Source organism: Plasmodium inui (assembly GCF_000524495.1).
Source record: "Plasmodium inui San Antonio 1 unplaced genomic scaffold supercont1.33, whole genome shotgun sequence".
NCBI lineage: Eukaryota > Apicomplexa > Aconoidasida > Haemosporida > Plasmodiidae > Plasmodium > Plasmodium inui.
Window position 1 is genome coordinate 143588 of NW_008481867.1, and position 14265 is coordinate 157852.

The following is a 14265-nucleotide window of genomic DNA, read 5'->3' on the forward strand; positions in this document are numbered from 1 at the left end:
TTTATTATGCACTTGGTTCCTTTTTAAATGAATACATTCCGATATATTTCTATTCATTTGCGGCGTACTTTTGTATAATGGGAAAGAGGGGAAATTATATTATAATTATTACTTATTTTGTTTTAATATTAATGCATATATTGAATGAATGGAAATAAAAAAATAATTTCGCATTCCGACATAGAAAAATAAATGCAATATTTTATGCGATTTATATGATATGCATAAATAAAATTTTACATTATGGAGGGATAATTTTTTTTAGTTTTTTCTTTTGGGTTTTCGAATTTTTCAATCCATATTTTTTCGGGTTTCCTTCTTCAATCATTTTTTTCGAGGTTTTATAACTTTTTTAATCAGGTCTTTCGGGGTTTCATAATTTTTCAATTATTGTTTTTTGGGCATTTCTAATTCTTCAATTATGTTATTTGGGCATTTCTAATTTTTCATTCGTGTTTTTCTTTTTTGCGGCTTTCCAATTCTTCAATCGTGTTTTTTGGGATTTTCTAATTTGTGAATGTTTTCTTTTTGAGGTATGCAGAATCTATCATTTCGTATTTTTAGTTCAGTTTTGGTTCAATTTTAGTTCAATAATTTTAGTTAGAATTTTGTCTTGACGTTTTTCTAAATTTTTACTTGTTCTTTCTTGGTGCATTCAATTATGACTCTTCACTTCGTAGAGTAAAATTTATCATAATGAAAAAATCTCCATGTCGGCGAAAGAAGATTGACTTTCTACTTACAAGAAATGATTGAAACAAATACTTTTCATTTTAGGGAATAAGAAAATAAATTCGAAAAGGAAAAAAAATCCGACCTTTCCCACATATATTTCTTAAAAGAATCCACACAGATAAAAAAAAAAAACACTGCAAGGAAAGAACAGCGCGCCAATAATTATTCACATTTTGTATGTTGCATTTTATTTCATTATTATGAATATGTACTTTATGTCATCGTACAATATAAAGATTTTTTTGTAAGTATATGCAGTGAACTATCGCCGATTGGTACAAATTGCGGCATGTGAAAATTATTACTACCAAAGAAAGAGAAACTAGGTATTTTTTCGTTTATTAAAATTTTGACATAAAATAGACAAAATAGCACGTAGGCAATTATTTCTTTTCGTTTTTTCAGCCTCATGCAATGAAAATATACATTGTTAATATTTTTATTCATAGCTTAACAGTTTGTGAAAATAATTTTCTAAGAGGTTTAGTTTTGCCATTATCTGGTTTTAATAAGTGGGTAAAAATATAATACAATAGAATACACTACAACACAATATAAGACGATATAAGACAATATAATCCACTATAATACAATATAATGCAATATAATACAATACAGTAGAATACACTATAATACAATATGATATTATATAATAATATTTTCTAAACCGGCTTAGCGGGCAAGTCCTCCCTTTTTGCCATGAAACAGCAAAATTGGTTAATTATACATTTAGGGAAGCAGGGCTGCTGTGTTTTTTCTGATGGATAGATAACTCAAAAAAATATGGCGTAAGGTCAAAAGTATATATTTATCTTTTCTTACAAATTACGCGCGTCTATCATTTTTTGAATCGTTCATAACTTTGCCACTGCCTGATATATATATATGGGGGTTGCCATGGGGACATTTTTTTATACATTTAGCGATGTACAAATTTTCATTGATGTAAGAAAGTAACGTTTAAGTAAATTTCAGCTTTTTCAAATTTTGTTTTAATCTATTATACTTATATTCTATCTTATTGAATTTTACTAGAGAAAATTGTTTCCGTTTCTTCTGATAAAGAAAATTGTGTTCTTTAGGACGAGGTCACTTCAGAATTGCAAGAAAGAAAAAAAGAGAGTTGTGTGTTTTTTTTTCCTTTTCCAATTCTGCGATTTGTTTAGTAGACTGTTGCCTTATATTATTACCATTCTTCCATGTATATATATAAAATTGCAGCCCCTTTTTTTTTTTTTTTTTTTTGCTATCCACAAATCCTGGCATATGATATGCGACACAATTCAGTCGAATAGGACTTTGTCCATTTTGAAAGAAGAATGATTAAAGCAGGTTCTTCGGGCAGATTATAAATTTAACTTCTTTATGCGGTTGGCGCGTTTTTCTTTGCTTACTCCTCAGGACTCTGTTCTACTAATTCCGTTTTCGAAAAAGGTTTTTCGATAGCATTAAAAAAGGAAAGCTCCCTGAGCGATAAAAATGTGGCTGCCTCTTGAAAATCATGTGAAAGAAACATTTGGATGTCCCTTTTCATTTTCTTAATTTCCTTAATTTTTTTCATTTCCTTCATTTTACTTCCTCTTCATTAACACATTTTCAATATAATATTATGCTTTCTGGATGCGAAAACCGTGTTATAATAGTAACAGTATGCCGTGAGACACTGTTTTTTCTTTTTTTTTTTTGTGACATTCTTTTCCTTTTAAGTTTTCATTTAGTCTGAATGGTAGCAGCATGTCATTAGCAGAATGGTTCATCACATAGTGCTCCCCGTCTCTCTTTCGTCTAATTCGTGAAAACTGGAAGTGGGCATTGTTTCTCTTTTCATACGTTCGTCTACATCTAAGGAGTAACACAAATAGGTATAAACGTGTGCCCATGCATTATTCGACCCCTCCATAGTGAACAATGAAAAACATGAGAACCAGAGGTGGTAAGCCTACCCTTATACCATTTTGGGTGGTAGGACGTGAAAGTTTCAACAAAGATAAAAAATGAAAAACGGAAGAGAGCGAAAATGTAACTCTGCTTGTTGTGCATGTGTCTTTGCGATGAGTCTTTCTATCTTACAAGAAATGGCGTTCTAAAAAAATGGACGCACCTTATAAGGAGGTGTCAAAATAGGGGCGGCTCCTCCACAGTTCTATACAGACTACCTGAAGTACATCCTACCTCATGCTTGACAAATATTAGCACAGTAGCAGAATTAACCAAAGCAACTGATTCGCTTCCCTTTTTCGTTCATTCCGCTTCTTAGAGCTTATTCGTTGTACCTCCATATGCTAGAGATTTTTCATTTTGTGAAAATTTAGAAAAAACTTAATGACATAAAAGAAATCAATCGCATCGTAGAGTAGTTTCCAAAGTTTCATCACCCTTTTACTCACGCGTAATAAAATTTTGTTTTGTCCTTTGAATATATTTTACTGCTAAATGTCTACGTGAAGCACCCCTTCTTTGTGCACCTGGATTGGAATGGCGGCTTCATAGATGCACAGCATGTGTATATTTTTATCTATACAACGAAATGATTCACGGAGTAATAAATTAGAGTTTTATCGGAAAGTTAAAAAAATTTTCAGCCGCTTTTTCAAACACACCCATTGATACACAGGAGAAATTAAGTCAGTGGAAGCAATTTTTTCTCAATGGAGGTAATTATAAAATGAAAAAAATGAATATAAAAAAAAAAAAGAAGCAAAATAAAACGAAAATTCAAAATGGTCCTGCAGAGGGAAGCGTATGATGCCTATTTATGAAAGATTTCCTTTAACAGTGACAGTTCCGTAGGGACGACACGAGGTATACATTGATTGACTGAACTTATCAAGTAGTGAAAACATAAACTCCGGCGTTATGCTTTAAAATTTGACTGAACTATTTTTAAAGGGTTAAAATAGGGTGGGGGCTAAGAGGAAGGGCAACAGGTGGACTATGCGAAAAAAAAAAAAACACAAAATAGATAATCTAATTTATTTATGTTCCAATTCGTACAGATGTGATGGAAATGAGAGGTCTCATAGTAGGAGGGAAACTGATATTGGTGAACCAGTTTTGTTAAACATTATGCATGTGAAATTAATTGATGAGAAAGGGGTTAAACTGTGTTAACAAGAGAAGGAAGCGAAAGAACTCGAATATGTTTTTCCTCATTAAGCAATTATCTATTTCAGAAAATTTCACCACAAGGTGAAATTTAAATACACGTACATGTGTATAGGTATAAATTCATACACCTATACATGCGCGTAACAACAGAATAAATCCTTTTTGTTCTGACATAAATTAGTCCTACATGGAGAACAAAGAAAAAAATTACCTTTTGTTTTTGAATTAAATTAGCGCGAAAAAACATCTTTTTTTTTTTTTTTTTACTTTTAGAAAACTCAGTTTTTATAATTAAATGAAAAAATGGCAGTGCTCTTATCAATCTCTTCTACGTTGTGACAAATGCTTTCTGAAGTTGCCCCTGTGTGAAAGGAGGGTGCTTAAACATTAATCCCTAATTTTTGTTCTCTACGACGGCGAACTTGAGAATATATTTATGCCCAGCATTCGACAACGACTACCATGTTTGGCGTCCTTTTTGTGTAAATTTTTTATTGTCAATATTTACCCTTTCGCTACTAAGAAATTGAAATTTTTAAAAAGGAAAGGATAAAATGACAGTTTTTTTTTCTGTTTAGGAGAATGAATGAATTGGTGTAAACACATTTGCTTAAATTTTCCTTGTGGTGTTCTTTTAGCTAAAATTACCTTTTCCATTGTTATTTATTTTTTTTTTTTTCGGGAACACGAGTTTTTTAGATCCATGTAGATAATTACAGGAATTAAAAAGGGAACTTGTTTTTTTCTTTTTTTCTCTACAAAAAAAAATATTCCATTGTAAGTTATGACAACTACTTGGGGTAATTGTGTGAATTTTCATTTTTTTTTTTTTGTGCCATAAATTATTAATATTATTTTTTGCGAATCCCTCTTATCGAATCGTTCCGTTGTAAAAGAGGAAGAAAAGGTAAAATGAAAGCAATTTTGCTATAACTTTAGCGCATGTGCACTCAACATACCAGTGTAATGCGATAGTTTCTCTCAATTTTAAGTTGACGATTTTAGGTCCCAGAAATGCGCGAGTCGATTTACTATGTGTGTTGTATAAGTGTACACACATAAGTGCACGCTTGTGCGTGTACATATTTGTGCTTATGTGCAACAAGTGTATTTTTCTCACTAAGATTTCCCCACAATACGTATACTTTCACCGCAGGTGTTTCACTATTCAGAGATCATTCTAGGAAAGATATAATGCGTGCAATTTATAAATAATTTAAAAAAAATATATATATAACGAAGCAGACTTGCTTAGGAAACGGAAAGCTCATGTAGAATCAAATTATAACCGAAGGGGGAGAAGAAAAGGGAAAGCATTACTGTAAAAGTGCAAAGTGAACTTTCACACATCTACAGTTTCTAAAATGAAGAAAAACGGATGGTGGGGAGTATTCTTCGGAGTTCTTCTCTTTCTTATTGGTACAATGTCAAAAAAGAGGGCAGTAGTAGATTTTCATGCACACATTACAGATGCGCACAGGCGCAGTTCGAATGGGTGACAAATCGGCAGATTAATGACCCCCCATTGGGGCTGATTTATATGGTATTATTCTACATCCTGTGCTAATTACCCCTTTTTGTTAAACCTTCCACACACGTTGTAGGTGCAAGCTTGGAAAATGTCATAAACGAATCGAATAAACCCAAAAGTGAGGAAATGAGCTCTTCTGTTAATTCTTATTGGGGTATAAAAAATGAGTCACAATACCCTGGAAGGAAGAACAAAATTTTGCAGAAACATACTTTGTCCCCAGGAGAGGAGGGATATTGGAAGGATAGCACACCCAGCGCTAAGAATGGAAACGGATCCGGGTTATTTAAAAAGGAAGCGCTTATCCAATTAAGAGATAGCAGATTTAGAAGGAAGCCATTGCGCTATGCATATATTAAAAGTAACGGTGAAGACAATTTGGATAGACATCTGAGTAGTACTGAGAAGGAGGCAGAGAATGACCATAATGAAAGTCCCAATTCCTTTTTACAAAATATGAACGTTTCCAATGTAGGCGAGATTTTAGATTACTTCGAAATTGTAGGTGAAACAGGAGAGCGAGTCTCTTCATTAGAGTCATATTATGTGGACATCTACACGTGCAAAGAAATTGTGCGTCTTATAAACCGTCAGACGTTAACCAATTTTAGCGGTAACTATAGGGGCGATGTTGAGGAGGAAGAAATTGAAGATAATGATTATAATTCTGGGACAACAAAAGATTCCAGGATACAAAGTTTGTATGATCATATGAAACTCTCCATGAATTCCTGCCTTCCTCAAAAAGATAAGCTACTAAACGAAATAAATAGCCTAGAACACGCACTGACAGAAGGTGACAAACCCGTATCACAAGCAAAGAATTCCACTACATACAAATTACTTATAAAGGAGTATGTAAATTGCTTAGAAAAGGATAGTGGAAATGTTAAAAAGCAGATAGAGGATGTTAAGAAAAGCATCAAAGAAGAATATGAAAATAAATATTGTTCTAGTAAGTGCAATTCGGACGTCTATTTCGAAAGTGTAGATGTGTACCTATCGTACGTGAATAATAATGCCGACACTATGTATAATTCTAATATCAGCGATGCAAAGGAATTTTTAAAATCTGGAACAAACATTGTTAGCATTATGGAGAAAGAAATAGCATCAGAGAATGTCATAAGTTCTATAAAGTTCCTACAAGGTGAAATTAATAACATCATAAATAACTACAATTATCACATAAAGAATATAAAAGACGCTATCGATAATATAAGGAAGCATAAAATAAATGATAAGTCTAGCGCCTCAGATAAGAAATGGTTGGTAGAGAAAAGTTTTGACTTGGCAAAAAACATGTCCCTGTACAAATTTAACAATAGGATGTTCAACAGGATGAAAGCATTGTACGATTTAAAAACAAGTAAATTTAAGAAACTATTTATTTTTTTAGCGGGGCAGTTGAAGGATAAACTTAACTCCTTTGCTGAGACAGAGGCCTTTCAGGAAAACTACAACTCGATACGTATTGACTGCAATTTTATCTTGGACTATGCCAAAGATGTGTACAATAGAAATTTGACCAAGATAAAAAAATACATAGGGAATGAAAGTTTAAAAGTTATCATAGTCAGAAATAAGGTTAACCAACAACTAGCAACGTGGGAAGGTCTGGTAGACAAACTAGAGGACCTATCTAATATCATAAAATCGAAGTATGTAATTGTCATGTCAGCGAAATCGCTCATTGGGGAACTGAAGAGTGAGTTCAAAACAGAACAAACGGGAGAGTACGAATTCGATGGTCTCATAACATTAATGGAAAAAATAAGTATCCAAATTAGCAGGGTGAATGAAGGTGTCAATACTGTATATAACACCTACTCCATCGCTAAGGATGTAGAAACAGAAATCGAAAAATTAGAAACTTCTATCGAAGGGTACATGAAAGAAATAGATGCTTTAAAGGTTAAGGTATCAACTGACGATGATATTGAAAAAGAAGTGGTGTCGAAAATTTTGTTTATAACGGAAAATATTAACAATTTAAAAAAAATACTCTCCCTGGAAGAGAAAGCGAAGGCAAATATTGCGGAAATCGATGAATTAATAATGGGAACATCATTAGATATGAAGGAAATTATAGATAAGAAAAGGGACGCTTATAATAATATAGAAATGATTATTAAAGATGTATATAAAGACAATTTGAGGGAATTTCTCAAACAAATGTCTCTAAATATGGACAAAAATATAAATTCTATCAATAGCAGTAGTTCTACGGACAAACTGGATGGCGTGTTCAAGAATATAAAAGATTATTATGAGAAGATGAAATCTATGAAATGTGATCAAATATCAGAACATTTGCAGAATATAACGAATCTACTCAAAATTATTTCAGACACCAAGGAGGAAATCTTAAAAATCCAATATGAAGATTTCAATGGAAAATTAACAAAATCGTTAGAGGAACTTCAGAGTGTTTACGACAAATTAAAACTTAGCACCGCAGAGTATACAGCGGAAAAGGGGAAGATTGAAGAATACAAAAAGGTTATACTAAAAGGGGAGAAAGAATTTTTTGACAAAGGGTATGATAAGGATGATGATATGTTAGAATTGAAAAGTGCTTACGCAAATTTTTTCAAACATAAGGATAATTTCCTCAAGAAAAGAAGTAAAGTGTTTGAAGAATTCCATATAGCGAAAGAGGCCCTAAAAACAGCTAGGATCTATCTTATATCCTATGTATATGTGCCGGAAAGATATAACATTATCAATGAGGAAGCGAATAAAAAGTATAACGAGTTAATAAAAGAAATTAATAACGAAGATATCGATATCAAATTGGAAGAATACGAAATAGACTTCAAGAGGAACAATAAATTATCCGATAGCATCATAAAACAAGTGGACCAATCAAATAAAAATTTGTGTAACCTGAAAATTTTAAACAGGTCTATTAAAGATTGCTCCACGGATAGCAATATAATCGAAGAATTAATTAGCAAAAATAATTCACTAAAGGAAGAAATCATTTCCGAAAGAAACGAAATAGAAAAAGACAATTTCATGGATCAACGTGTGAAGATAAATTTAATAATAAAATTAAACAACACACACATCACTCTTGAAAGAAAATTGTATCACAATTTGACCACCTTAAAGACACAAATCAAAAAAATTCTCCATTTTTACACAAGTTCGAAGGAAAAATATAAAGACTTAAACGAAACGGACCTGAAGAAAATAAAAGAAAATGAAGAGTGGAAAAGCGCGAAGGAATTGATATACGCTCTTAATGTCGAATACGAGATATTGAAGAAGCAAGCGGATGATCTGATGAGTAGCAAAAACAGTGAAATTATAAAATGGATAGGTAACATAATAATGGACAAAGATAAAAAAATAAATAAAAAAGTGGAGGAACATGTAAATTCGTTCGATGAACTTATCGCAAAATCAAAGGCGCCTATTTTTGTCAGAGATATTAATCACTACAAGTATGATGAAAATAAACAAAATGCAAGACACTTTAATGCAGAAGTGGAAGGTTTTGTTGTGAAGATCGAAAAAGAAAAGGAAATGCTGAACATAATTAGAAGAAGTTCTAATCAATACTTGGAACAAGCAAATCAAAGGAAAAGTGAAAATATAGAATTCAAGGCCAAGGAAAAGGCCATGAAAGAAGTTTACGAACAAATTAGAGGTGTATCAGAACAATTGAATGAAGCACTGAGGGAAATACATACAGTGACAGATTTACAGAAGATAGAATTGAAAATTGAAAAAAACGGAATTCACGATATGGTTAATCGGATTACCACTGAGTGGGAAATGTCTGAGCATAAAATGGAAGAAATTAATTCATATAAACATGTCATGGATGGAATGAAGAAGGAAAAATCGGAAAAAGAACATCCGCATCTCTCTTTATTTGTGTATACCGAATTTTACGGAAAAGCGATAAGGAGTCATAGGACAATCAAACGCCTTCTTAACGAGGCTAGCTGGTTAAATTGGAAGTGTGAGAATAGCGAAAGTATTAGCGAAATAAAATACATTAAAAAGCAGATTGATGGTTATTTGAGAGACATTTTAACAAATAATAGCACCTTGCATGAAATGTTGGACCATATTAAAAAAATGAAGGAAATGATGTTGGATGGGAATATTCAAGGAATTATGCATCTTGTGGAGAAGGATGTGACAGAAACGCAAAAATATTCCACGTTGGTGAAAAATGAGCAGGCAAAATCAGATGGCCTAATTAAAGAATTAGATAAACATTTCACAGATGCAACGAGGTTAAAAACGGAGATGAATGAAAATTTACCCCTCGAACGAATCGATGAAATCGTGAAGAAAATTATGAAATATAAGGACGAAATAGAACACCGAAAAGAAGAAATGAATACGTATTTGAAAGATTCCAAAGAGTATAGGGATAATGCTTTTCTGTATTACCACAACGCATATAGTAGAAATAATAGGCTAAAACATTTGAAGGAAAGGAACGAAGAAGCTCCACTGGACATTGATATGGATAAAGTAAGCACATGTGTAAACCAGTGTATGACTCTAGCAAATGACGCTGCGGAGAGTGAAGAAGAAATAAAAAAGCTCGGTAATAGCTATGTGGAATATGAAGGAAAAATGAACAGTCTCTTAAATGACATTTCCGTTTTGCAAATAAGGATCATGTATGCAAAGGGGAAGGGCAAGGCCACCAATATCATGAATGAAATCAAACAATTGCATGCAGACATCGAAGGAAAACTTAACGAATCTGAAACAAAATTAGAACAGTGGAAGAAGGAATCCCAAATGAATGAAAAAGCAGATATATTGAATAATGAAGAATCCAAGATGGCATACATAAACGTGAAATTAAATTTAGAACTAATCGAGTCTAATTTACTTCAGATAAAAGATATAAAAGAAATTGTGAATAACATTCTCGTCAAATCGAATAATTTAAATAGTTCCATATTAGGGGCGTCTATATCTGAAAAGGATAACTCTTTTGATGTCCTGAAAAGGGAAGAAATGCATTACATACAATATTTGAAAGATATTGAAAGTGAAAAGAAACTCATGACGGATGAAAAGAGCAACGTGGATGTAATACACGAAAATATCCTTAAAATAGAAAATGAATTGGAGAAATGTAAAAGAAATTACGAAGACGGCATTTTGGAAAAAGCCAAAGAAATGGCTGATGAAAAGAAAAAACTTATTGAGTCAACTAGGGAGTCGTTAAATTCGCTCGAGTCGTATTTTACCGAGCTGTTTAATGAATCATATTTGAAAGAATACGACATTAAGAAAAAATTTATAGATTATCAAAAGAGCATGAAAGGGTTATATGACGAGTTTGAAGAGTCGTACAAAGTAATCAAAAGGAATGCTGCAAATGTTGCAGAAGCAACGGTAGAGCATAATGAAGCTAGAAGACTAAGGGAGGAAGCTGAAAAAGCACAAATAAATATTAACAATAAGGAAGAAGCTGCAAAAAGGAATTTAAGCGAAATAAAGCAGCATGAATTTATGAACTTTCTGTTTCATACAAAGGAATATGTGGATAAGATTAAACATGCGTGTGAACAAGAGAATGCCCAAGTGGGCGAAGGACATGCAGATATTGAAAGAATTATTATAACAATTCGAAAATTAACAGACGAGAAGAGTACATTCGAAACCTTCAAACTAGCAGAAGATAAAGATAACAAATTAAAAAAGAGCTCACATCAGTGTAATAAAAATGAGGCACATAATGCCTTTGGGAAGATGATAAAAGCGTCTAATTTTATGGGGATAAAAATATTAACAAGCTCAGGATTCGAGTTGAGCCCGGAAATGCACCTAGGAACGATTTCACAGCCTGATTCAACGTTAAATTTTGAATGGGAGGTAGAAATAAAGTCGGAAAAAGATGCCAAATTAGATCCTTACAAAAACCTACAAGTGACCTATGGATATATTAAAAAAATATTTAAAGATTCAGAGGAGACAGACAGGAAAAAAGGAGAAATCGAAGGCTGGATAAGGCAAGGGAACAATGTATGTCACAACATTAAATCATCCAATGAATTAGAAGCTAAATATAAGTACACAAAATATAGAGGAAGCATTACCTTAAATAAAATTAATGACGCTTTGAGGAAGTATAATCAATTGGACGCTATGACCTGCAGCATCGTGAACGATAACAAAATTATGGAGAGCTCAGAATTTACAAAATTGAAGGAATTAAGTGATGCCTACAATAAGAAGAAGAATGAACAAGTATACAAGTCGGAGATCAACAAAGTGAATGAAGAATTTCAAGATATCATGAAAAACGTAGAAAGCTTAGATAATAAATTTGAAACAGTACAAAAACCTGAATCAGCAGGCGAAATAATTATCAAGGAGAACTCCGTACTTACAGGAATTAATAATAAAATAGATAGCATAAATAGTAGAATTACAACAATTATGACTAGTCTTAACGAGTTACTAGTAGCAGGAATGACATGTGAGAAATCCTCTTATGCTTCCCTAATTGGTAATATAAATGCCAAAGCGTTGAGTGACTTAAGATTAATAAATAACCAAAGAGAGAACGCAGAAAAGTACGTAGAATATATTAAGAAAAATTTGAACTTGATGAATGATGACATTCGTGCATTAAATAAATACTTCGATACCAACAAGATAAATGATTACCAGTCGAGAAATTTGGAAGAAGTAATTAAACACGCCAATGATTTAAATGAAAAGGAAAAAGAAACAACAGGAATAGTTAACGATATAAAAAAAGAATCCATAGACGTAAATCTGGAGGTAGAAATGAATTCCTTAAATAGCAGTAAAGAGAAAATTATGGGACATTACAACAAACTGAAAGATAAAATAAAGAGCATTAACGACGTTTACAAAAACTTCAATTTGGTAAAATTGAAAGAAATAGAAAGTAGCTCAGATAAATATTTAGAAATAGATGAGAAATTTAAAAATGTGCTCAATACTCAAATAACAAGATTGTTGGACAATCATAGGATGCTGGAAGATATCAGAAAAAATATAACAGAAACTGAAGGGAAACTGAAAGGTATCAATGGTATATACACACTGCAGTCCATCCAAAACTTTAACAATGTGTGTAAGAATATTGAAACCAATATGGAAAAGCTGCATGTAGTAGAGGAGTCGAATAACAGTGAAAAAAAACAGGTAGAAGCCTGTGTAGAAGATGTTTCCCATCTTATAAACAGAGGAAATACTTTGTTTACTGATTTAAATGATTACGATGTAGTAAGCAATAATGCGGCGAAAGAATTAACTGATGATGCTACTCAAAAGTACATTACAAAGATTAAAGGAAAAGTAAACCATACTATGGAAGCATTTCAAAAGTTGTTAGAACGTATTCAGGAAAATAAATCGCACATACAGAAGAATGAAGATATAAATAAAGACATATACGAAATATGGAAAAGAGCTAATGAAATTAAGGCAAGGTTCTCGGAAAATTGTCCAGAAAATGATAACTACTTTCATGTAGCGGATTATCTGAAGGATATAAAAAACATTTTGAACGAAATAATGGAAGGTGTCAACATAGATGCATATATCGAAAAGATTTCTCACAATATTGATAAACAAATAAAAGATACACAAAATCATCGTAGCGTGGAATCTATTTTAAAAGCCAAAAAAAATATTGAATCCTATAATGGAGAGGTAAACAAGACATTACAATCTATGAACACTGCTCAAGATAAAATTTTATTAAAGAAAAAAGACATAGATAATATATTTAGTATTCTATCTGTAAATATGAAGAGCAGTGTGTGTATAAATACGAAAAAATATATTAACGAGGTGGATGTTTTGTTAAACAAGTTAAATGTGGATATACATAAGTTGGAAAATTTTATAAATGATACTAAACTGAGAATAAAGAAATTAGAAGACGAGGAAGCTAAGCTCAAAACTGAGAATGCTTCTCGTGATGAGGATGATGAACCATTAGGTGAGCTCGCACACGATTCAGAAAATTCACAAGAGTCAAATGATAACCAAAATAAGCGTAAACGAAATGATGTAAGTAGCGATTCGAAAGGAGATTCTTCTAATACCTCTCTGTATAAAGTGGATGGATTAGATGAAAATAATAATACTGCTGGCAACCACTTTGATGAAAATCGGAAAGGAGAATCTCATAATGAAAGTAATAATTCAGGCGGAAACAACTCAGGGACGAGTTTTAGATATGCCGCAGGAATTATTCTAGTATTTTTTAATTGTTCAATGGCTGGATTCGCAATCTATACATATAAAAATGATGAAACAGAAGAAGCCCAGTTCGTAACAGATAGGGAGGACCTTGACTGGGATGAATGTTTTAATAGACGAGAAGAGGAAATCATTGAAGTTTCTCTTAACTAAAATAAATAATATAAATGAATAAAAGGGGGGAGAATTTTATGCAAAAAAAAAAAAAAGAAAGAAAGAAACTAAGACGATACATAGGTAGCTCTTTCTTATGTGTATAATGTATCACTCGGAATTTGCTATCAAAATACATTGAAGAGGTTAGGAGCAATCAACGTAGAGTGCAGTTGTGAAGCTGAAAAATAACCGTTGTTGCATTTTGCGTTTTGCAAAGATGCCATGTGGCTAATTTAGACATGTGTGCAGTGGCACATCTGTGGGTTTCCTTGAAAATTTTTAATTGATAAGTTCTTCTTTGATAGTAAATTTCTATGAGCTCTTTTGTTGCCGGGCATTATTATGAGGCAGCTGAGTTGCAATGCTTCGAAGATTTGCATTTTTTTTGTTACAATTTTATTATCTTCTTTTGTTTTAGCATGTGCTATGCAATTCTATGCTTCTTCGGTTACTCTTTTGCTCGACGTTGGACCTTTTTGTCCTTTTTTTTTTTCTCTAATTAA

At 32.3% G+C, this 14265-nt stretch overlaps 1 protein-coding gene across 1 annotated transcript; it reads left to right on the forward strand.

Annotated features, from left to right (window-relative positions):
* Positions 1–5207: 5207 nt before the first annotated feature.
* C922_04999 (hypothetical protein) lies at positions 5208–13759 on the forward strand (the record flags this gene model as incomplete). Its single annotated transcript, XM_008820572.1, has 2 exons — positions 5208–5262; positions 5448–13759. The coding sequence occupies 2 exons, from the start codon at positions 5208–5210 to the stop codon at positions 13757–13759; spliced, it is 8367 nt and encodes a 2788-aa protein (XP_008818794.1).
* Positions 13760–14265: the final 506 nt, after the last annotated feature.